The sequence below is a fragment of the Acanthaster planci genome, linkage group LG08 (assembly GCF_054643075.1).
Source record: "Acanthaster planci isolate LZ-2023a linkage group LG08, COTS_SCS, whole genome shotgun sequence".
Lineage (NCBI taxonomy): Eukaryota > Metazoa > Echinodermata > Asteroidea > Valvatida > Acanthasteridae > Acanthaster > Acanthaster planci.
Genome location: NC_141784.1, coordinates 17,037,909 through 17,063,271, shown reverse-complemented (window position 1 = coordinate 17,063,271; position 25,363 = coordinate 17,037,909). Strand labels below are relative to the sequence as shown.

The window sequence follows — 25,363 nt, the reverse complement described above, 5'->3', positions numbered from 1 at the left end:
CGCCACCAATAGTTGACATTCCGAAAGTGGGACCGTACGTTTATGTACGACCGGACCCCAGTTTAATTCTGTCAAAGTGCCGGTACGGTACGGAGGTGGTGTGTTGACTTGACGAGGCGAGGAAACGCCTAAGTTCTAACAATGAATTTCAGAGACGACGAATTCGAAGAGGCCTGCCGTGAGTTAGAGAATCCTGAAATAAGCGAGTATGAATTTTTCGTTGAGTCTGCAGGTGTGCAGATCTACAGAAAATATCGCGAGGTTAGTTGACTCATGGAGAAATAAAACACATGACTGACACCTTCTAAACTGAACATGTTTAAATTAAAGACTAGTTTTAAGTTCACGACCCAACTCCAAGGCATACCCATCACTTCCAGTCTCATCCTCCATTCCTCAGCGTGCTTGGGCGGAAAATGTTTGTAGTAGCCTACACGACAGTTTTGGAATATACCATGTACATGTAGCTTCCCATGGGAGAATGTTTTATTGCCATTCTTGTTGAGAGCAGATAGAGCCCAGTACTAGTACTAAAGTAGTCATCTCGCCTCGTAGCTGGACAATGGAGAATCTTCCCATGTCAAACATTGGATTTTCCCTTGTTTCATCATTCATTGCACCATACCTTCGTCACAAAAATTCCTGTCCAGAGCGACAATTAACGTAATAGCCTTCATGGAATCTGGTATTCCAGCATGCTCTTTAAAACTTTGACATTTAACACAGTGTTAGGCCTACCTAGGAAATTTCTAACATCCATCACAGTGAAGTCACCAGGTCCCTTACATGTACTTCGCCAGTAAGACCTTTGCCTAGGCCCCCTACCCCAAGAACTGTGGGGTCTGATATCTGCCCCGCTTCCAAGGACCCCACAGTTCTGGGGGTAACTTGGGCTACTAGTTGACGACAGGTGGTGAAATTAGAGACCTGGCGACTATACGGTCATGGACGTATGACTTGACTCGACTCAAATCTCTCATGTTGACTCGACTCGAGTACAAGCTTATAAGAGTGGAATCTCAAAAAGTTAAAAGCAAAACTTTAGTTGACTGTCACCCTAAGTTATTTTCAATGTGTCTAAATGAAAATAAATATACCAAAAAATGACTTACGTATAGTTGTCTTTTTATTGTATTTTGCTCAAAAATTTGTGACTCAAATTGACTCCAGCTGGGTACACGACTCGACTTGACTACACAAACTGCCTTGACTTGACTTCTTAACCTAATGACTCAACTCGAGTCACCAAATTTAGTGACTCGTTACAACACTGGTTCATGTTTAAACATACCCCTTGCAAAATTTTTGTGCAAATATGTTATAAGAAATTTATTCTTTCTTCTGTGTCGATTCGTATTGTTTTATTTTTAGTGTCATTTATTTGTAGATATTATATTTATTACTATTCCTATTTTTATTCTGGTCTCAGAATTCTGGCCTGTACGAATACAAAGTATTTGGAACTTTGGATGGAGTTGGACCAGAAGTTTGCTCTCGAGTTTATACTGATTTGGAGTATCGTAAACAATGGGATGGATACGTGAACAGTAAGTCTGATGACATTTGTTGAAGAATTTGCAGTTCTTAAGTTATTAGCACGGGAATGTTTGAACATTTTTCTTTGTCTTGGACAATCATAATATCAGGTTCAAATGTTAGCAGAATTAAAGGTTTGACCATGACTGGACCAAACCAAAGCTATCAAAAAATTACGAAAATCCTTGGTTTTTTCATTTTAATTTTTAAAAAATGGTTAAAGCAAACAAGATGATTTAGATACTTTATCAGTTCTACACTATCTAGAACTTTACAGAAACAAAGTGAAAAACTGAATGTCATGAAGCAAGTACAGAAAGTCATTGTACATGTACACCTTAGTTCTTTCAAATTACAGTAAGTGCCTGAAGACTGTGATTCCCTTTACTGTTTTCTAAGTTGCGACAGCATTTTGGCAAGGAACAATCGTATCCTTAATTAAATCTTGAAGATTTTCCATTTACAGGAGATCAATGTAATGTTAATACAGCCCATTGTAAAGTAACTTTAGATTGGGTCCTCCTCCCCCCATGGATCCAGCAAGGCCCCCCCAAACCATTTGCAGGATCTGGATTATATTCCTGACTTTGACTTACTGTACCAGCATGTTCACAATATGTAAATTCACAATGAATATTTATGAGTACCATACCTTTAAGAATAATGCCATGAGGTGACAGGTGGAGTGAGGTGACTTCATTTCAAGAGGCAGTACCAAGTAGAATGCCTTGTCGCATGGAATACTTTATCCATCATCAAATAAAATAATTACTTCTGTTGCACATATGACTCTGCCTGAATAAATCCCCATATCACAGTCTTAAAGGTATGATCAGTTCGGAATGTTCCTGTGACTGTGGAATACAACTTCTATTTAGAAATTTTGGTGGGCAGCTCTACCCTGTTTTGGGATGAATAATTCAGTGCCATTAGGTCATTAGGTCTGCGACCCACCAATCAGATGACAAGGATTTATTCAGTGTTGTACAATTCATATCTGTCCCATTTTTCTGGTATAGAATTAGAGTGGTTCACAGAGGGCGACAAACAAGGCATCTACTGGAGAGTGAACTTCCCATTCCCCATGTCATCTAGAGATGTATCCTTTTTGTTTCTTCATCAAATTGGAGACGAAAAAATTGTTTGAACGTCTCTGAGAGTTTATTTTATAAATACTGAATTATATTATATAAACGTTGAATTCCTTACCCACCTCACTCAGTACGTGTTCATTCGAGAAACTAGGGAGTTTGACATTGACGGCCAGCATATATGGGTGACTTTGGGCCGTAGTGCACCATTTGAATCGAAGCCCCCTAAGTCTGGAGTTATCCGGGTGGATGACTTTCTGCAGAGCATGGTCATTGCAGCCAATGGGGACAGTGGCACAAAAGGTACAAAGTAGTACGATAGCTGTACTTTCGTGTATGCCAAGTTCTGCATAGTTTGTTTGCTCAAAAGGTACAATATGTTAGCTACAACTGCCATCGTCATACCTCTGTCTTAATTCTGATTCTTCATTGGTCCAGAATGATCACATGACAGGGTGACATGACCACATGTCACACTCACCATTAGACATCACATCAGGGAGTGTTGTATGATATCTCACACGTAAGCAGATACCACCCGCAGTGCACAGGACAATACCGCGACCGCCTATTACTGATGATTAAAGATACCATTGCTGCCCTTAATTTCCCTTAGAAAAACAAGTGGCCGGAAAACATCATAAATACAAAGAATTGACAGAATGATAAATGATTGTTGTAGGATATGATGTCTTGAACCCCTTCAGGCAGGCATACCACCCTTGGCTTTGCCTAAGGCGCTATGCATCCTGCAGGTTTTCAAACAGTCATATCCCACATCAAAGCAGTCAACAAATGTGTTAGATGCAGATCTATAGAATTTATTCCCAAGTTGTAGGAATGCATTCCATCCAAATTTGAGCCAATTAATATCTTCAAATATACACAGAAAATTAATAATCTTCTTTAGTTTTCAGAGAGACTGTACGAAGTAAACCCTACATGTCTGTGTAAGACATTAAAAAGTGACATTTGTGGGCTTTGTACTTCAGTACAAGTGACACTGAATGGGAATAGTAATGTAGGTTGTGAAACGGCTGAACTATTGCTATGCATATTCATGAATGGTTCGCTATGCATATTCATGAATGGTTCAGCTTGCATTATCTCCTTTTTCATCTCCTCAGCATTCATGCATTACTATGATGACCCAAAAGGAATGATTCCAACGTGGTTAATCAACTGGGCTGCCAAGGTAGGCATCTCTGTATGATATCATTCAGTGCATTGACAGTGTCGATTGGCTGCTAAGTTGTGTGGGGGATATTTCCTCATCTTTCACGTTGGCTTGATTTCCAGCCAGGGTTATTTAGTGGATTGTGTCCCTGTCAGGGTTTGGTGGTCCTAGTCCACATGATAGCTTGTCTCACAGATCACTCGTCTTCTCTCAGTGCTAAGCTGGGACCTGAGAAAGATCAGTGCTACAGCAAAGGATTAACCCTAACCGCCCTCAATCCTTCAAAATCCTCCAAGCGGTTTTGAGGGATTTTGGAGGATTGAGGCTGCATGGCAAAATTGCATTGCTAATTGCAAAAGGATGCATTGTCTCAAGGTTGTGGGTTAGACCTCGTGCTGTTTATGTTCAGCCATGCATAAATTCATTGCCCCATTACGTGTCTGTGAATCCCTCCGTACTGCTGCAGGATACCATTCACACTGCTTCAACATCTTGAGAGGAATTGGCAGAGGATTTGGAAGGATTGAGGGTGTATCCTAGCCAAAAGGGCCTTAGGGGCTTAGGGTTAATGTCATGTGGAGAACAAGCTTTTGCCCAGTGTGTATTGGAAACAAGAGAGCCTTGTGAAAGGAATTCTTGGAGGAACTGAGTCAGACATTTCATAATCCACTGTATCACACTCCCTTTTCTTCAGTTATGCCAAATCTAGAGCCAAAGTTTTCAGTATTCTCCCCAGTGCAAACCTGACCTTGTTCCTTTTCAAAAGCATTTTTTTTTTCCAATGAGATAGATGTCCCAAACCCCGGAAGCATAGAGTTTCTGATCATCAAAAGACTCCATATGGATAGAAATTGGAGGGTGTTGTATGCATGTATATGGGGACGAGCCAGGTATTGCATGGAAGGGTGTTGATGCCCCATTGCAGTAGTGTTTATGCAGCAAGGCATGGGACATATCACTTTCAGTGCAAATAGCGACATGATTTGGAGAATGTGGCAAAAGCAAGTATTAATAGGAGTGCTTTGGGGTTTTTTCCCCCCAAGAAATTGAGAAGGTAATCTACTGGCAAGATGTACACATGTATTCGAGTTGTTCATGTAACTCTATTACTTTCAACTGTTTTTCAGTCATCCATTTTTTTCGAATTTGCATTTTTCCAGACGGGAATTCCTGGTTTCATAAAGACCATGAGTGTGGCATGCAATGGCTACCCAGCTTACCTGGAGAAGACCAAGGCCAAAGAAGCTACTGGTAAAGAGACTAGCTAACCCCGGCACTGTATAATAGAATATAGCTAGTGGGCTTGTAAAATATGAAAATTATTGAAGTTGCTCTTAGTTATATACCACCTCAAGAACAAGGTAACAAGCACGGTTTGGGGTATTACAGAGCATTTATTCTCGATAGTAATGACAGGAAACAAGAATCCCCGGACCTGTATCACTTTCTGATAATTTTTGTCTTCTTTTGTCCATACTTTGGCAAAATGCAACATTTGGCTAACTTACCTCTGATATAAAAATGGCACAGAATGCATTCATGGAACTGCCTGTTTTTGGATTGTTAAACCTAACCAAAGAATTCACATTATTGTATACCACTTCAATATTTTGATTTCTTCCAACCTCGTGGACTGGTGTACTCAATAGCAGCATATGGCTCATGCATGCAAGTAATTTTTTTTCTATTTTTAGAAGCTTCTATGTTCAAGAGTTTGCATTAATATTCTCAGATTTTAGTCACAGTTACATGAAGAAAACAAGAAATGAAATGAAAAAAAAATGCAGATGGGAAGTTGGCATTTTTAATACAGGTTGTAGGAAAAAAGCCCCTATCATTGGACACAGATTTTTAATGTAACTTCCATACAGCCAGCTTTCCAAATGAATTGCCATCATGTTAAATTCAGTCACATTGATCAGGATTCTTCCACTAAGGGATAAGTTTTTCCTTACAAATTATAGGGCTAATCATGTCCATGTCATCCAGTGTGTGATAAGACCATACCCTTATGCTAATTCTGCTACTTGCAACTGGAAAAGTGACAAAGAGCCTGTAATGGATGAAAAGTCTGATAAACTACGAGATACGTCAAGGTTAAGAACCTAACAATCAAAACTAAAACGTGCATTTGACAATGCCAATGAAATTGACTCAAATAGTTTATTAAATGTTATGTAATTATTCTGAATCTGATTTTTACTTTACATAGTGATATTAATGATGTCATGTTTTACACTTGGTGTATTCTTAGTATGGTTTTACTTGTATAAAATTAAGGATTTGTGGTCACATCTGCTGCAGATACTTGTATTTCAAAGCTTGATACTTTAAGAAAATACATGTACACAGCTTTAGTGTTTTCTTTTCGGGGGGGGGGCTGGGGTCATAACACCTTTTTGGTCTATGCAAATTAGATGGCCTTTCTATTCAGTACATTCATGTGTAATTCTATTGTACATTGTCTACTGACCACAAGTGGAATACGGTCACAAAAAGGAGAACAAAAAGGAGAAAATATTCCATTGTTCCAATTTGGCAAATAAGTTTGTGTTGAATAGGTTCACAATTTCACTACTTATTTTATACCAGAGTAGCCTTTCAATGGATGCAATCTAAGTAAATGTATTACTATATATAAAATGCTGTGCATTTGTTAATGGTCAACAATTTTAGCTAATTTTAGGGACCATTTTCCAAGGTTTGGGTATAGCTAGCAATGGAAACGTTTTAAGGACTATTTTATCATGGAAATATGTTGATATAAAATTAAACCACGACTTAAATCATTGACTTGTGAATAAAGAGATGTGACACTGAACAATGTACTCTATGTACAGCGATAGGTACTTTTCCCAGGCACATTTTGTAAGATACGGACCTTGTATGCCAGTCTTATGCAAATTGATAGAACTTTCATCTGATGTGATCTTTCACAAAAAAGGTTGGAACAAGGCCTGGTACTGCAATTAACACTACATACTTCCACATACTGATAAAATACAAAACAGACTGTATCTTCAAGTGTCAGTGTTTCATCATTTGGTCACAGTAATGTCAAATATGAATCCACTTTACAATTGCTGCTCAATGAATCGATAACTACCGTGTACAGATGCTGAACTGTCTTCGGATGTGTTATAACACAGCATGTTTTTAATTGACAGTGTCTCTCTTGAAAGGACCCTCTATAGTGCTTTAAAACAATATTTATAAATTTATCATTAACATTGCTTGAACTTCAAGGGAGAATATCCCCAAACCAAGTACAAAAAATATAAACCTTCAAATAAAGTACTAGCAAGTATATATGAAGGATGAACAAACTTACGCCGGTCGTGCACAAATACACATTGTTAAAAGATTTATACGAATACATTTAACCACTTGCTGCGGGGGGGGTTTCCTGAACCGAACTCCATGGGTTTATAACACATAGCCGGGCTGCCCAAAATCGGACAAAAGAGCTAAGCCTTGTAACAAAAGACCGTACTCGGAACAAAAGAATGAGCTGCTGGGAATTGCCAACATTTTTTCAGTTGTCAATAGGGGAAGAAATCCGTCATTGTTTTGAATGATTACCACCGGGGTCAAAAGCACCAGCGATGAGCGATACAATACCGCTGCATGCTAATCTGGCCCCTATTGAAATGACGCCAGCAGTGCACTGTGCCAGTTTCGGGGGGAAAAAATCACACCGCACAATCTGGGTTCTTTTTACAAGGTGGTAGGCCTGGCTGAAATACTAGCCACCAGACAGTCATTCGTGTGGGTGTAAACGTCCAGTAAATGAAGTTATGAACTTTTGAAGAATTTTGAAAACCGAAAATCTTGAAAATCCCAGGGTATACGACATGCAACTTCAAATTAAACCCAGCAGTATATGGTTAAGATGTTATAAATACATGTATAGATAAATGTAACCAAGAGGTCTAATTTAAAAGAAAAATATTTTGAAGGAGACGGCACTACAGAAGAAGGTGAACCAGAGCAAAACTGGGATGTGGAAGTTTTATTTAGGTAATTTAAAAATTTACATCCAGTCAGCTGGTCAGTGCAAATTACAGAGTACCAAATTTAGAATTCACCAGAGTCTTGTATAAATTAAACGACAGTCAACTGATGGGTAAATCTGTGTCCAGAAGAAACAGAAACAATTTAAAAATAATTAAAGTTTTTTACAGTTCGATTTTATGACAATCCAATTCTAATCTTTGAAGGACACAATATGAGAATTTGACATATACAGTTTATCCTCAAAACAACTACCCCAGGTGTTTAAAGGTAATTTAATTACCAACAGTATGGTAGCAATTGTATTCTCAATTTGATGGCACAGAAATACACTGCACTAGTGCTGATCAACCGTATAGCTGCTTACTACATGTACCAATTTTTGGCAAGTGCATAGGAGAAGTGCTCTTCATGAAGCTGGGAGTGGCTCTGCTCGAAAAGTGTGCAATCACGGAATAGGAAAACGACGATCGAAGACAATAGGACATTTCGCAAGCTGTATACAGGTTACAAGCCAAACAAGTTAAGAAATTTAGCTCAAAAATGTAAGGAATTTGCCAACAAAGCAGGATGATGCGTCTCCAGCAAGTTTAAACAGCATGTCACTGCATGAATGCTGCATAGCGCCTCGCTGCAGATATATTTGCATAAAAAAGCTACCACTAGAGGGCGTCATATTTAGTTACAATCACATTGTGAGAGAAAAGATTACACATGCACTGAAGGAAAGCAGGAAGTGAAGGACCTGTTGAACATACAATAGGTCGACTGGTCACATAAGCTTCAGCATAATTTCATGAGCAAAGGGACGAACACATTCAAAATACATCCTGCCATCTAGAAGTTTTTTTGAATAACAACACGTATTTAATCAAAAGACACTTTTTCATTCCTCAATTCCTTCAGTTCCTCATCGCTGTCTTCTGATGACCTCACTCCAGTGCAACTAGTTATGCTTAAGCCCACTTCTTCATGTCCAACTCCTCCATCTCCATCATCGTCGGGACAACTACTAGGAAGCCCTGCCGGGGCAGAACAAAAAATGAGAAATGCATCTCTCTCCAAGAATAAGATTTCAACAAAATTTGGCCTTCTCAAAATGAGAAACTGCACACTGGACACAAACAGTGATTGCTTTGGGTGGCAAGGTGAATCTCACTTCTCAAGATGGTCCACTGAGCATTCCATTTTTCCCAAGCGTAGCCCAGTAAAGAGAATTTGAATAGTGTGCTCCACAGATCAATGCAGGAGGCTCGTCTGATGGCACCACGAATTAAAGCAGTCAATATTTGTTTGGTAACACCTCAACTGCAGATTCTGAACTGTAACAGAGGAGAGATGCCAGCCAGACACTTGTCAAGAGCCTGAAATGAAGGCCAGAGAAACCTCAAAATACAGGCTTGAACTTGGCCCAATATTTCAACTAAAAATGCCTGAAATCAAAATTTCGCCTGAAAACTAGCATCCCTGACAGAGATGTCCTATTAAACATAAACCCAGATGCATTTTGAAATGGAGAAGTCACCACTTTTACATTGGTTCCATCCAACTCTTTTGTGTGCCAGAAAAAATTAAACACAACCAAAATATAAAGTCAACTCTCGTTATAAAGAACACTGTTACAACGAAATCCTGTTGTCAAGAACAACTTTTGAGAAACCAAATTTCTTTCATTCTCGTGTTTTCTTTGTTTTTCAACTCCTTTTATGTCCAAATCCTGACTATGACAAAGTAATCTGTCTGGTTCCTTTGTTATGAAGAGGGTTGACTCTACTTGTTTGTGCAGAATACGCACACAGATGCCAGAGTATCAGCATGCCCAATGCTCTGGATCCTGGTCAGATTTTCAGGCACCTGCCCACACCAACTTAGCAGGAAGAGTTAATGATCTATGTACATACCATCAAGATCATCAACGTGAAGTTGTTGGTAGTGCTTATTTCCCCTGGGCTCCTTCACATGAAGAATTCTGCATTCACACAAATATTTTAAATAAAATGACGATAATACTTAAAACCAATGTAATACAGCCTGTATACATGCGGCTTGAACTAGAAGCCCCCCTTGGACATTTAGTGACAAGAATGTGTCTCATTGGTTTCTATCAAAGTGAAGGATTTGGGGAGATTCAGGCATGTTCCTAAAAAAGGCTTCGAAGAAAAAGTAAATGTGGATTCAAGTTAAAATGACCTGCAGTGACCAACAAGTACTGACCATCATGCACAAGGCCTGTTGTTAGCATCACAGTTGCACTATTTTATCTTTAAACACTAAATCCAATTACTCACAAGATCACAAGCCAGGCTGCAACGCCAACCGCAGCCATAACAAAGTAAACAAATCCCGGCATGAAATGCAAGGTGCCGGAGTAGATGGCATTGAAGATCAGCGGTGTCACAAAGGCAGCCAGACCAGAGAGACAACCATTGAAAGCAAATACAACACCTAGAAGAGGAGACAATTATTAGACGGATCAGATGAGATGCATATTTATCAAAGGCAACTTGGAGTGAAATTGAACAATTCCCGGGAATCTGAGTACTTTCCATAGACATCAACTTCCTGTAGATGAACATAATTGAAGATTGAAGGGTGTGATTGAAGATAATATTGATTTATCATCTTATAACTTCAAAATGAAATCATACATTTCATGAGGTTTCCTGAGGGTGTAAAATGGATATGGACATCAATGAAGTGTGTTCAAACCAATAGTTCTGATTTTTTTTAAGGATAAGTTTATTTTTGATAAATAGCAAATAAAACCACAACTGTGACAAAGGAAGGAAATGCTTCACAGTATTTTCAGTCATCGTCTGTACGTTATCCTCCACATTAAGTTTCCAATCTGCATCACTCATTCCAATATCACTCCACAGACCCCTGCACACTTTTCAACAACTTGCATCTGCCTTTTCATTAGTCGATCGGATGCCATCAAAGTTATGGTATCCAGACACTTATTTCAATAGGCACTGTCCATCAAATGTATTTTAGGCCGGAGGTACTTAATCTGTCCATAAGAGCGCCCTCTAGAGTCTATGTGTAAGAGTCATTTCCTTTGGACTCACCTTGTTCGTCCGCTTCATACATATCTGCCATTTTGCTCCTTGACACAGGAATTGTCACATAGGTGAACATTCCAACAAACAGCGCTGTGGGATCAAAGGAACATTATGGTACATGTACATGCTTAATCATGAAAAATATCACAAAAGTGCTATTTACTGACTGGAGTGAAAAAAAAATGTGAAAACAATAAAAGTTAGAGGGCCTAACAATTTGTTTCTTGCACTGTTGTTCTCTCAGATCAAAACAAGCAAAGTTACTCTGAAAGAGTTTATTAAGTATTTCAACAGCGTGAGCACACAACAAAAACAACCCATGCATTTAAAGAAGTTTCAGACAAAACCATAGTCACTTCATTTTGGTGTTCTTCTAACGCCCAAGCTTTGGTTCAAAGAGTTGTTTCGAATCACACGGGCATACAACTGTACCTAACCATGTAACTGATACTCACATATGTAAAGGAGGAGTGTTGTCTTTGCTAGAGCCACAAGGACAAGAGATAAGATGACAGAGACTGATGTCAGGTGCATGATCCAAAACGGTGGCAGAAATCGCTGAAGGACTGTCACCGCCAGCAAGGTACCTGCTCATTCAAACAACACAAGCTCTTCCCAACAAAACCAACTCATCTGATACTACATTTCAACTACCTATCCAGGCAGTGATTTGGGCAACATACACCACTGGTTCCCTGCACAAAATTCTTAACCGTCATGTATACTATGCAGTTTGCTCGTATGAGCCAGCACATGGTACCGGTAGCCTGTAATTCAATCAAGGCAACCATGGCGATAATATCAGTCCATACATTCAGCATGCACAGCACTTGACCAAAGACTCAAACGCATGTACACTGCTAACTGTTTAGAGCTCCTACACAATCGACTTTGGAGCTGTTTTTATATTTTGACAAACTGCGAACATTACTCTGTATAATTAGGTGATTTTACTAACCCATATTACAATCAAAATGTCTGCAGTTCAGCTAATTATTTCTCAGTTTTTGGCAAGCTTTTCAACTGCTGACTTACCTCCAGTGAAAACAGCAAACATAGCAGCACCATAATGTCCTTCTTGAACAGGATTCAAGCAGAACGGCTGCCCCGTGGTGTACAACACACTGATATCAGCATTGGCGACAATTAACATGATGCTGGCGCAAATGATGAAGTTGAAGGCGCACAGCCGCCAACCTCGTCCGCTAGGCCTGCCTGGAGCACTTTTGAAGAGGCGGTACACATTTCTGAAAACATTGATTGGGTTCTTTGGAGCTTTTTCATTGCTGGAACTATCTGTCTGAATTGCGGTGTTGGTTGATGAGCTAGACGCGTAAGCACGCCTGTCAGGGAGACAGAATATGATGCAGCAGGCACAGATGGCGATCAACACAATACCCACGTAGAAAGGCGCGGCAAAACCATAGAGGCTGATGACGTAGCCAATAGCAAACTGGATTAAACTGTTTGACATAGTGAAGGAAATATCGATCAGAGCAAAGCGGGTTGTCCTCTCTTTGCTTTTGGGGAGGGTAACATCAGAAATGTACCCAGCACAACCAGTCACAACCAAGGTCAAATCACCCGACAACCCGACAATCAAACTCCCCGCCAGGAACACAGCAAGGGGCAGCTCAAACACCACCACAATGGCGCTGATGACATAGTTAAGGATGAGCCCAATGCAAGGAATGGCACAGAGGATATGCCGACCATAACGATCGCTAATGCCACCCCATATATTGCTCAAGATCAACACCGGAAACTGAATGCAGAGGGTTATGTACAACATCCACATGGTGCTTTGGCGTTGAATTTCCACCTGTATATCATAATCAGGGCTGGACTTGTTGGTCAAACAAGTTGTCTCCGTGTAAGACTCAACGCCCAAGTCTTTTGCAATACGCCTCTCGATATACTGTGTCTTTGTGGGGCTACTAAGACCAGACGCCAAATTGTAAACAAACAAGACATGCTCAGCAGCTAGGTATTTATAAATTCCTCGTCCAATAGCCATTGTGTGGTCAAGTAATATTAGTTCCTCAACAGTTGGTCAGAAAATGAATTGACTGTATTTCTAGGGTGATTAACCTCACGATAAATTAAACTTGTGAGTTGTGACAAGCAACAAGTCGGTTCTCATTGTGTGATGGCACAAGGTCTTGAACAACCAATTCCTGAATAAAAAAGACAGAGGCTGATAAAGAATGTGGACTAAAAAAACTTCTTCGTGCAGCCGTCCAAAATGTCTGAATCTTTCAACTGAGGCTGAAAAGAACACACATGTATGCCTTTGTTTTGACAGCCAAAAGCTTCATGCAGTTCCCATCGACACGTACATACCTCCTATTTTCAGAACTGTAAGGGTCATGCAAACCTCTCACATAGCTGAAGCAACATGGAGGTAGGAACACATGTACAAACTCATATAAACCATAGACCTGGAGCAGAAAAAAAATGGACTGCCAACTCCAGCGGGCGCTCTGCACATTGCTTGTAAACATTGCTTGTCTGGTGGGGTTTTTTCAAGGGGGAAAATGTTACAAGTTCCTTTGTTGAGATCCAAGTATTTTAACAATTTTTGTCACAAAATAGTTTTAGTTATAGTTCTCTTACACAATTTATACTTAATGGGTCATTTTGTCAAGTTCTTCCCACGTACAAACTTGTGTAACAGGCCCAATACGCAAAAAACGGGCCAATACCCATTTTTTCATCCCCAATACGCACAATATAATTATGACAGTATGGCTCAGAGTTTTCTTACATAATGCAGATTGCATGTCTGGAAAATCTAGATGAAAAAACAGTTTAGTCCTGCATTTTTCCATTCTGTACATGCATTGTGCACCACGCGTCGGCGGCCACACTGTACTGCACACCGTACATGTACATTCAGAACCAAACGTTCCTCCTGGCCGGTGTTGCATGAAATCTGAACTTCCGTCATGGGCGTCGTACATGCACCCGCGCGCAGGTGGTTTTCTCTGTGCCGTGTGCTCAATACGCTACGGGGCTGCATTTACAAAGGTTACAATTTTATACTACACCATTCGCAGAACTTACAACATCAATCCCACACACCTTTTTTTTTCCCATGCCGGCAGCCGTAGCCCTGTGTAAGAGTATTAATGGCATCTACGACGGGGACGATATTTCTCGTTGCCATATCACCGCGTTTTGTCTCGCGCACAATGGCCGAAAGTCAATCAAAGATAGGCTCTTTTTTAAGCCAATAACTTCAGCAGTCCGCGTTGAGGAAACCCAAACGAAGCTGCCACCTGCAGCGGGTATTCTTCCTTGCCGATATACAAGAAAAGCCTTGTTGTTTATTTTATATAAAGACCAAATCGTTTTATATTTTTAAGACATTTGTTCAGGCCAATTCCTTTAAGCTAATATTTTTACCTTACAACTGAATGGAGCTCATGGTTTTCAGGTCTGATCAGCAAAACGGAAAGGTTGAAGCATGTATTAAAATTAAAACTGAATAAACAGGTGTTTATATCGTTGATTAGACAGCCACTACATGTTGTTGCATGTCTGAAACTTGAAATGACTCCTTTTGTGCCTACAGGCCTAATCAGTAGTCCAGAAAGGAAAACTGGTCATTTGTTAAAATACTAATATCCAAAATGTGAAAAAAATTGAATTTGCTGCATTTTTTCCTGAGAAAAGGTACTTGAAAAACCCAGGAAATGCTCTAAAATGGGCCGACAACATCCAAAGTCCCAAAATTTTGGGGGCTCTTGGGTGGGGTCCAAACCCCACGGCATGGCTTCGCAAGATGTTGGTAAAACACAATGGAAATCCCCCCCCCCCCCAGTTTTGAAAAATCCTGGGGAGAACCCTGGGGAGGTACTGTAGTATGTAATAAATTTAAGGAAATAGCAAAATAAATTTAGCTTGTCAATTCTTATTTACAATTCTCAAATGCAACATAACTTTATTAGCACTGAACAGTGCTTCCCTGAGGAAAAAACTCCACAGTGTGCTAGGCTGGGATTCAAACACATGAAATCCTGCTTACTTCAAAATTTAATTTTTGCTGCTGTCACATGGACCCATGTAGATTCTTCTGATGCATTTAAGCCTATATCGATGGTTATTTTTATATACTTTGTCGTGGTTCACAAGGACGATTTTTGGTAAGACCGTGGCACACACACAGTCTCGGTGGCCAGTGCATGCATAGTACTGACTACTGTACCACATCCATGCACAGTCTGTAGTGTTTTCGTATTGATCTTCGCCTTTCCTTCGTAATTTCGGTATCATTTATCATTCTCATTTATTTTTTGGTAGTATGTGCTCATTATTTTAAGACCAAACTTTTTATTATTTTGGCACAAACATTAACCTTGTGATAATGGGAATAAGTTTGGAAAAGTTTGACAAAAGTTTTAGAACCTAGCAAGAAAGTTCAAACAATGGTAGGGGCCTAGGTGAATTAAATTACGTTTCAAGTAGGCATGCCTGTGTTTGTATATGTATATGTAGAATAATCATACATTTTCAGTTAAAACCCCAAGAATCTATTCAGATTGAAGTTTTTCAAAATGAAATGAAAACCGCGGTGAAGGCCTATTAAGCTAGTTCTTTTTCAATGATGCACATCAAAACAATTTTGTACCACGGAGCTCCTCAAACAGTTAAGAACAAGCACATGTAAAATACAATTGTGCAGTAATAAAATGTGGATAAGATATTTATTAGACATTTGCCCCTTTCATTAGCAAAAGCACAGTAAAAACACAAAGCGAAGCTCCCCCCCCAAAACAAAAAAAAAAAGAGAGAGAAAAGGGAAAAACTTAGAAGTGAGCGTAAAACTAATAATTTTCCTTTTTTACAATGACTGAATGAAATAGAATGGGGTAATGGGAGTTACATAATAAATTTTAAACAGCGCCCTCGGGTGTCAAATAATATCCCCCCCCCCATATCTGGCATACATGTGCGGTAGATGCCCCTATCCATTAGTTTCATCCTGGCTAGAACACTGTTGTAAAAATGACTTGCAAAGGGTGCGTTCGATTAGCTTCCCTGAACATACCACCAGTGTTACACCAAGGGAAGCCTCGAAATGAGGCGAATCGAACGCTGCAGTGTATTCGCCAAGGCATTCTGGGAAAAAGGTCAAGTCCCCGCCACGTTCCATCATGTCCATATGGGATATGCACGAACAGTCCATCCGTGATGTCATTACACTCGGGCAGCCTCCACAGACCCGCTCGCCAGCTGGGGTAGTGGTGGCTGACACCAGAGCAGGCACGAAGATCACGTGATGGCTAAACGTACGCTCTGGTGTAAGTTTGACTTACACGTGTAAGCTAATCGAACGCACCCATAGATAAAGTACATTATAACACCTCACCCACAGATCCTGTATCTTGATTGGCCGAAAGTGTGTCATGTGACATTTGCTAGTTTTACTGTTTTTATACCACCGCTTCCAAAAGACAATACCATGCAGCCTCATTCTGAAAAAGAACTACATGTACCGGTATATACCCGTAGCAACCAAAGAACTATATCCATAGAAAGAAAGCATATAAGCGTGTATTTCCGCTCAGAGCAAACAATATATCGGTTAATGAATGTATTCAAACGTTGCTGTTCCACTTGGAATTCTTGAATTAAATTTGATGAAAGTAAATTCCAGTTTGGAGTTTCATTATTGATTTTGAGGTTAAATTTGGCAGAATCTGTGAGGTGTTACAAAACAAATACCGACTGCTTTATCTCGCGGTATAGTAAAACTAGCCTCCCGAAGTGATTCATGGAGCATCTATTTTCCCGAGGCACAGCCGACCGGGGAAAATAGAATGCTCCATGGATCACCTTGGGAGGCTACTATACCCAGCTAACAATTTGACGTTGTGACGACGTTGCCACAAGGTCACGTTTTCGTTTCTGCAACGTTACAAAAGTGACGTTGTAGCGACGTAAAAATGTCGACTCCCAGTTTCGTTGCCACAACGTTATCACACAACGTTATGAAGACGTTTTTACAACGTCAATACAACATGATGTTTTGACATGTCCGCTACAATACTGCAACCCTGAGACAACCGAAATATCACGTTTTTACAACATTTAGGCACGTAATAGCAACATATTTACGACCTGATTTTTACCAAGGCACAACGTTTTGGCAACTTAATGGGCACGTAACAGATACGTCTTTACAACCCTGTAGGAACCCGACCACGACTCAACAGCCACATTACTGCAACCTTGGCGAGGACGTTTGTGCACTTGTGGGTAACGTCAATACAACTATGCAGCTTCCTAAATGCAACGTATATGACACTGCATTGCAACACATTTGGAACATAGTAGCTAACTGTAGTTGTAGATACGCGTATGCAACCTCTTTGGGACGTGATTACAACTTGATGAGCACGATATTGAAACCTATTTGCAACCCTGTGGGCACGTCTATGCAACTTTGTAGTCACGTTAATGTAACATTCCAGTGACGTTACTGAGTACAATACTACAACATTGGAGGGACGTTTTAGCAACAAATTTGGTACGGTACATTTGGGGAACGTTACTACAACTTGTACTGCAACCATTTAGAAACTGTACTGCAACCATTGTTGACAACATTCCTGCAACTTTGAGGGCACCACTTATTTTATGCTTAATGGCTGCACTTATGCACATTTTTACATCAGTCCTACCACATTAAATATACCTGTCGACGAATGACAACAAAACAACTAAATCAGAATTACTTTTTTCTACTTTTATTACAAAGTATTAACTCCATGATCTCGATGGATCCAAAACTTTGACAGTCGATACCATTACAAAGTGAAACCGGGGAACTAAATTTTAGTGATGTCACGTCATTTGTGATTTTGTGGGCCTATAAGTGAAAAAAATTACAGCAACACATACATATTCCGTGTCATTTTCCATTCCAAACGACAATGTTGGAAATGGTAGTTAATTACATCCTTAATTCGATGGCTGGCGGTATAGAAACATAAACACATCAAATCGTGATTATTTGATGGAATTTTTCAGGTTCCCCAGAAAATATTTGGTTTGCAATCTTTTGTGAAAGTTATGAACCGGGGGCAAAGTACGCACAGAAAATAACGGAAAAGCATTCAGCAACGGCCTGATTTTGTTCTTTTTTTGTGATACGTACAAAGTGAACTAGATTCATGTGTGGACCTGTGTGTTTAAGTGCCAAAATAACTTTTTTTACAAAGGCTGAGGATATCAATTATGTGAGAAAAACTACGGACAGGATAGTTTTCCAACAGAGGATGCAGTGCTGTCATTCATTCATTGTCCGCGTCATCTCGGACAGGATTCTGGACAAAAGAAGAGAGAAAAATCACAATAAATATCTTCTCTTGCATACAACAGACATTGATAATAACACTGACAACTGTTTTTAATCAATTGTTTATGAAACGGTCACCATAATGTCTATTAGTATTTTTGCATGTCATTTCAACCCTTTCCGATAAATTCTCACAAGTATTCAGGTTTGCAGATTCATAACTTCAGTAGGATGAGTAAATATCTGAACAAGTTGCTATTTTATACTCCAATATTTTACGCTAAAACACAGTCCTGTGATTACAGTAGAATATACGGATCCATACCTTCTGTGCACGAAGCATTTGAAGAAGTCGAGGGGACGGAGGAGGCTGGAGTTGTGTCGTGGGACAGATTCACTGCATCCATGTAAATTTGAAAAGGTCACAAAGGTAGTGAAGAAATGTGAGTGACTTTTTATATATTTAGATAAACTTCGCTTAACTCTGAGCGATTTGCCCGTAATACCTATCGGGACACTAAATTTTAGCGACGGCACTTGAACATGGACCACAGGTTATAGCAAAAGAAACAGTACATGTAATAGGGAGGAAAATTAAAGGCTCTACCTTGGTTGAGCAAATCGATGTCTACATCTGGGGGATTTGCTAGGGGCTTTGGGGTTGGTTGCTTCTTCAATGGTGCCATATCTGAAAATATTACAAAGGCGATCAACATTAGGCATAAAAGACAATTTTCCAATATGTGCAGCGTGCGTGACGTGTTGACTCCATAAGACAGTCATTGCTCTCAAACAAGGTTGATGTGTTCAGGAATTTTTCTTACCATCTTTGCTGTCACTCCCCACCTCTGACGAGGAAGACGACTGATATCTAGCAGGTCGCTTTCGTCGACGGGGCTCATCATCGCTGTCCACCGATTCGACAGTTGACGTATCCTCTGCGATTTTTGCATTATGGAGTGCCTTTTCATATGAATCTGTAAAATAATTTGCAACACATTACACAGTGTTGCAAATGGCATCTTACAAAATGTACATGAACTGTACATCGAATGCTCAATTCATTGCGTGTTCAACTTTACTTATGCTTAGATTCGAGCACACTTCACCCGTATAAATTTAGTGAAAGAGAATGGCTGCATACCTTGCCCTCATTTCACCGTGTAATTATTTGATCATGATAAAACACAATTCCGCCTTACTTTGGATTGAATTATAATTTTGCAAAAGGGGCATTTACCAGTATAAATGAACACCCGTATCTCGTAGCTGCTCACTTTTCTTCATCTGGAATCTCCCTTTTACGAACCCTTGTTGAGACACTCTTTTTGGGCCAGAAACACCTCAATGGTTCCTTGATAAAAAAAAAAAAGACGAAAAATCACCATCGCATCATGATACATCAGGCCTGTATACTGTAAAGACAAAATGAACAGAGTCTATCTGTGACAATAATTGTAAAAAATTGCTGTGCATCTGCGAATCGTCTATTTTAAATCAATTGAAACGTAATGCAGTAATTGCTAATGCACTAAAACTTATTAAGGACACAATGTGTAGCTACTGGCCCCTTGTTTTTCCTTATCCAAGATTTATGGACAACTTCCACCGACCCTTCCTGAAGAAATTCCACGACAGCAAAGGTAGTCATAGCACAACAGTTACAACGAATTGAGTCGAAACTGCCCTCTACACAATACACCTGTTGAGTCGAACAGGTCAAATATGGGTTAGAAATGCAACAGTTCATGCAAGGAGAGTGACCTAACTTAACCTTTCCATACTTTCCACATCCTCGTTAATACGCCAACACTGATAAAAATTTATCAGTCATGGATACTGGGAAAGGGGTCAAACTGCCCTACTCTTGGATTGTTTGTAAGTATTAACGGTATAATGTAGAAGGAGGCCTCTTCTCAAGGTTGAAGCTGCATGCAATAGTTTATCCTGTTTTTGAGGGGGGTCTAACAAAGATTTGGGGCACTGGCGAGTTGTGAGTTAACTTTGCAGAACCGTTCCACTGCAAAAAAAAAAAATAAATAAATAACTAAATCCACACTAGATATCACACTGTTTTGGTGTGAATCAGAAAGGTACAAATTGATAATGCTAATACTTTCTGGTATTAGCAAACTGATTAATCTAATCAATATCAACATTAGCTTTTATATTTATTTTTAATGAATGTTAACACTGATTGATTAAGCGTATTTTCCTTCTCACAATTACCAATATCGGGAGGCTTTGAAACAAATTAACTTTAATTAATGTACAAGCACCTTCCAAAGTCATGCAGTATTGCTAGAAAGACTGCAGATGAATCCTTCTCAATCACCATGGCCTTCCTCACCGGAGACCCTTGTGGGATTCGCTTCATGGATGTAACAAAAAAACAAACAAACCATCACACTCTTGATAATCTCTAAATGCAGGAATAAACGGTGGCTGTCACTTACACAGGAACAAGCTGTTGCATACTGAATAAAGAAAAAAAAATTGTCGTGAAAAAATTGGCCAGAAAATATACCTTATATGCACAGACTATACTCAATAAACCATTTAAAACACTGAATTTGCATCCCTTTTACCAAATATTTCTGTGAAATACGAAAGTTAAAAGATTGTAGCAGTTATAATATTATGCCTCACGTACCGCCGTCTCCCATGTGAATATCTGCTTCATACTCGCGTGTAAATTCTCTGATCAAAAGGACAAAGTTGGTTCAGCCTCAGAGTCAATCATTTTAACCATTACAGTAACTCATAAGCCTGGAACTTGCCTGTAAAGAAGCAAGAAGCAGGAGCTGACATACTAGCCACAAAGATCAAGTTATACCATGGAGAAAGGACACAAACAATAGCAATGCTACCAAGGCTCTTGGCTGTCCTACCTATGGTCATTAATTGTTGCTCCAAAATTCTCAGCCAAAAAACTAATTTATAAATAAAAAGTGATCAAAAATACTTCACATAAAATAAGCTTTCTTCGATCAAATGCAAAAATATATTTCACACATACAAGCGATAAATCAAGCGTGAAAGACCTTCACTCAAGATAATATTCAAAGAGTTGGGAGACCACTTATCACACACTGTGACTACCAAAAGTTCTGACACTATCGATAAAACTGACCTGACAACAAAAATGCAAACTAACGTTTTCCCGTATAGTTAGGGTACCGGTACACAATAATAATCAACTTATAAACTGAGTATATCATATTATCATCGGAATCACCCGATCTACGTACTTATCAAAATCATAAATAAAGGTTATTTTGTCTTACCTGAAGAGAGAAGCTAGATTTGGCGAAGCGCAATAGGTTTGGTTGACTTGGTGGCTGTAGATGGAATGGGTACCGCTTAAATTCCAACGGTCAAAACCACCACCAAGGTCACCACTAACTGGCTTTCTCCAGTCTCCAGGATGCTCCACTTTCAAAGATGGGTTTGTACGTAAACCCCTTTTACATCCACATGTACCGATATTTAGACAACTGAGAGAAGACAGTTTGAAACTACGCAAAAGTCTTTGTTTAGTATAAATACTGTTTGAAAAAAAATCTATTTCAATATGTAGCGCTTAAATTACAACGGTCCACTCCAAACCACAACCAGTAGTGCCACCCACTGGATTGCATTAACTTGTCCCTGGGTTGCTCCACTTTTGGTGATCAGTTTCATATGACCGGGTCAACTTATGCTTAAATATTAGCCACGATGGGCCTGACTGAGATAGACCAACACACCGAGAGACAGAAAATACTTTGTTGGGTGGGACTCATCAAGGCGTTCCTTTTCATTACATCCCAATCATACAGCATTTCATTTATTTCCAAAAAATAATTACCATCACTCAGTCACCTCGCTCAATCATAAACCTCGCAATGAAATGAAAACAATGAACCTGATTCAATAAGTAATATGCATTTTAGAAAGTAGGCCTACATAATATCTATATGAGAAAACTATATATATCTACCGATATGGCTATGTCATGACAACTTTGTTTAATTACTGGGATAGCACATCCCATTATTTATAACACCCTTTCAGAGGGTCACAAACTGAGAAAATACCAACCCACAACGTAATGACAACCCATAACCCTTAAAAGCATCATTATGAAAATACCTTTGTACAACGTAATCACAACGCCAAAATCGAACATAACGACAACGTTCTAGAAATACCTAGGCACTATACGTCATAGTAACGTAAAAACAGGTAACATTTCGACAACGTTATGAAACCCCCCACATTTCAACGTCACCACAACGTCAAGATTAAAACGTTACAGCAACACTTCAAAATACCACATTACAACGTTATGACAATGTGCTTTTAGCAACTTAATAGCAACGTCATGGAATAACCTACATGAGACGATATTAGGACGTCGTAATGACAACCTTGCGACAACGTTTTCAAAAAACGTACTTAAAACCTTATGGCAACGTAACAGCGACAACTAAATAGCAACGTTATTCAGAAATCTACATAAAACGTCTACATGACGTTAAATTATGACTTATTTTGAGAAACGACCATGGCACAACGTCAGCCCAACGTTATATGGCAACTTTCAAAGAACGTTGTGAAAATAACCAGAATACAACATTCATACAACCATTGACTGAACACTTAAAGGTTGCGGTAACGTTGTTGTAATGTCATCATGGCACATGACCAAATGACAACCTTTACACAACATTTCATAACATTGTGGCAACGTAAGGTGTTAGCTGGGTACCACTCGAACTGAGCAGTCAATATTTATACACGCAGAAAAGTCTCCAAATAAAGGTTGTGTTCACTCAACCAAAGAGGACAACGAATTCCAAATTCCACATTTCTACATATATAACTTTATCAGTGTATGTGAGTCCACGAATAAATCAGGTACTTACACACGAAAGTGGCAAGAAAGATTAGTACTGGTACTAATCAATGCTCTGTCTGTCTTGGGATGAAAACGAGCATGAGACAAGCTATCTGTGATGTGTAGTATCACTGTTCAAATGTCATCTACTAAACTATACATGTCCGCGGGTACTACGTGAAGGTCATAGTGAGGATTTCTCACAAGGGGAAATTCCCGTGACCACGAAACATACAGGGGTGCACTGAACTAATTCAAGCTCCATTGAAAATAGTGTAAAATCAACCAAGTTTGGAGCCCCATGGCAGGCAACTGAAATCCCTGAGGCCTCTCAAACAAAAATCAATGTGTTGTTTGGTCCTTCAGATTTCATTTGATTTTCAATTTTTAGTAGGTTAACCAATGAATTTTTTAATTATCCGCCCAAAACAAACTCACCCCCCGAAAAGTGAATGTTGCCAAGCCCTCCCAGCGGCCATTTTTCAAATGACATCCCTCACCTTCCGAGGGCTCTTCTGACTAATTTTCAATCCCATTTTTGTCTGCTTTGCCCCCAGATGGGTGCCCCTGAATCTACAGAGATGATCCTGGGCCATACTGACACAATTCCACCATTTCCTGGCCCAAACAGACCCCTCTTTTCGAAACAATCTCTGGGGGGGTACTTTTTCTGCGCCTCAGCCTGGCGGAGAATTTTTCTTGAATTGGGACACTGCACCCTTGTGCACAAAATGCGCGGCCGAACAATGGCGGCGCTTCAGGAGGGTAATGTGATGCTGTACGCTGTGCATTTCTGGTCAACATAATCTGTTTTTTCATGGGATGATGGCTAAACCCTCAGCCTCCCTCCCGAAAACAAGCCAAAAATATACAGAAAATGCAAGAATATCATTTCCAGAAATAACTGACCATTTTCTTATTAACTAACCCACTCGAAAGCGATAATGTTAACCTGTTTTGTGTTTGCTTGTTTGTTTTGAATTCATTTTTTACACCTATTGTCTACGGTCTCGCTTTAGCAATATTTCCACTTTGGGTCGGTTCAATCGTGATTTTTTCAGTGTGTAAAACTTTGAGAATTCCACCAGGACATGCAATAGGTTTTGTCAGTAAATATGATGTCCAAACTGTCTATGCGTTTTCGTCTGGTTTCTATGAGCCAACACTGAAAAAATCATCAATAAAATGATTTAATCAGGAAAAATTGTACTAAATACAATTCATTCATTGAGTAAATTTTATTGAAAACCGACATGTGGCATACGGAAGTGTGAGAATCTTTTCTGTGAGCACAAAGTGAGCGCAGCTTTAAATGAGCGACCAAACTAACTTACTGCCGTTTTTAAAACAGACACTTATTAATCAGCTTAAAAAGTGGAGTTCACAACCTGACTTAAAAATTTACACTACTTTCCGGCATAAAAAGTCACTTTTAACTGAGAACGAATAATTTTGTTATGTAGACTAAGTTTCTTTCATTGCGTTGAATTTGAATTCTCTTGTTTGTAACTTCATTCAACAGAAACGTCAGCACTCTACTTCTCACTTTGGTTTCATCTCTGCCCCGAAGAAGAATTCTGTCACTCATATCACACTGTCTGTCACACGATTTAGGTTCAGTTCGTCTTTAGATCCGACAAACACAAATCATGGCTGTCTTGGAGTTTTTTCCGGTGAAATCTGAGGAAAATAAACGACAAATTAGCCATTCAGTTTTTCAAACCACTTTTGCCAATAAGTAACATTTCAGACAGTCCCAACTTCGAGATAGTGAAGTTCATATACAAAGCCTAATAGGCTGGATAGACAGTCATAAATTTCTTACTAGGCCTATTATAGGCTTAAAGTTAAGCATTATTAAGTACAACTTGAGAAACTTTCTGAAACTAAATGAAGTGCGACTCACATTTCCTTCTGTTCCTTCTTCCAAACTTGACGTTGATCTCCGGTAATCCACTGCTGCGTAAACCTCAACCATTATTCTTTCCAAATTTATCCATTCCAAGTGCAGAATTCAGTTTTTCTTCGAAATCTGACGATTAAAGCACAAAAACCTCAACCGGTTTTTGAAAAACTCCATTTGAAAGTACACGCAACGAAATTTGCACACGCGGCAAAGCTTGTTATTTACCCTCCTGAAAATACGCACACATGGGACGCGTTTTGGACCCGATGTCCTATTCTATATAACGGAGATCGATGAACACCAGTCAGACATGAACATCGCACTTGTAGTATAGTAAGCACTAGTAATTTTGTGACATCCTCGCAGATATTGACAAGACGACGACG

General features: G+C 39.4%; 2 protein-coding genes across 22 annotated transcripts; one reads left to right on the top strand and one right to left on the bottom strand.

The window, feature by feature from the left end:
• Positions 1 to 48: 48 nt before the first annotated feature.
• Positions 49 to 6,821, top strand: pctp (phosphatidylcholine transfer protein). The gene is made up of 6 exons (XM_022250478.2): positions 49 to 261; positions 1,430 to 1,547; positions 2,556 to 2,635; positions 2,759 to 2,930; positions 3,755 to 3,822; positions 4,965 to 6,821. Exons 1-6 carry the CDS (start codon positions 142 to 144, stop codon positions 5,070 to 5,072), a joined length of 666 nt encoding a protein of 221 aa, XP_022106170.2. The 5' UTR covers positions 49 to 141; the 3' UTR covers positions 5,073 to 6,821.
• On the bottom strand, positions 5,587 to 25,213 carry LOC110990163 (lysosomal proton-coupled steroid conjugate and bile acid symporter SLC46A3-like). Of its 21 annotated transcripts, XR_015426255.1 has the most exons (9): positions 24,978 to 25,200; positions 23,100 to 24,751; positions 11,919 to 13,060; positions 11,339 to 11,470; positions 10,890 to 10,973; positions 10,107 to 10,263; positions 9,720 to 9,787; positions 8,978 to 9,182; positions 8,720 to 8,840 (listed from the first exon to the last, which is right to left on the bottom strand). XR_015426255.1 is itself a non-coding variant. In XM_087140527.1 (8 exons), the coding sequence occupies exons 3-8, from the start codon at positions 12,898 to 12,900 to the stop codon at positions 8,686 to 8,688; spliced, it is 1,578 nt and encodes a 525-aa protein (XP_086996653.1). In that variant the 5' UTR covers positions 12,901 to 13,060; positions 23,100 to 24,751; positions 24,978 to 25,198; the 3' UTR covers positions 5,587 to 8,685. The 21 variants fall into 21 exon arrangements, 1 of the variants encoding a protein (XP_086996653.1); XM_087140527.1 differs by lacking the exon at positions 8,978 to 9,182 and having other exon boundaries at positions 5,587 to 8,840; positions 24,978 to 25,198; XR_015426274.1 differs by lacking the exons at positions 8,720 to 8,840; positions 8,978 to 9,182; positions 9,720 to 9,787; ... (2 more) ...; positions 11,339 to 11,470; positions 11,919 to 13,060 and adding exons at positions 19,020 to 19,166; positions 19,430 to 19,543; positions 20,469 to 20,560 and having other exon boundaries at positions 20,843 to 24,751; positions 24,978 to 25,213.
• Positions 25,214 to 25,363: the final 150 nt, after the last annotated feature.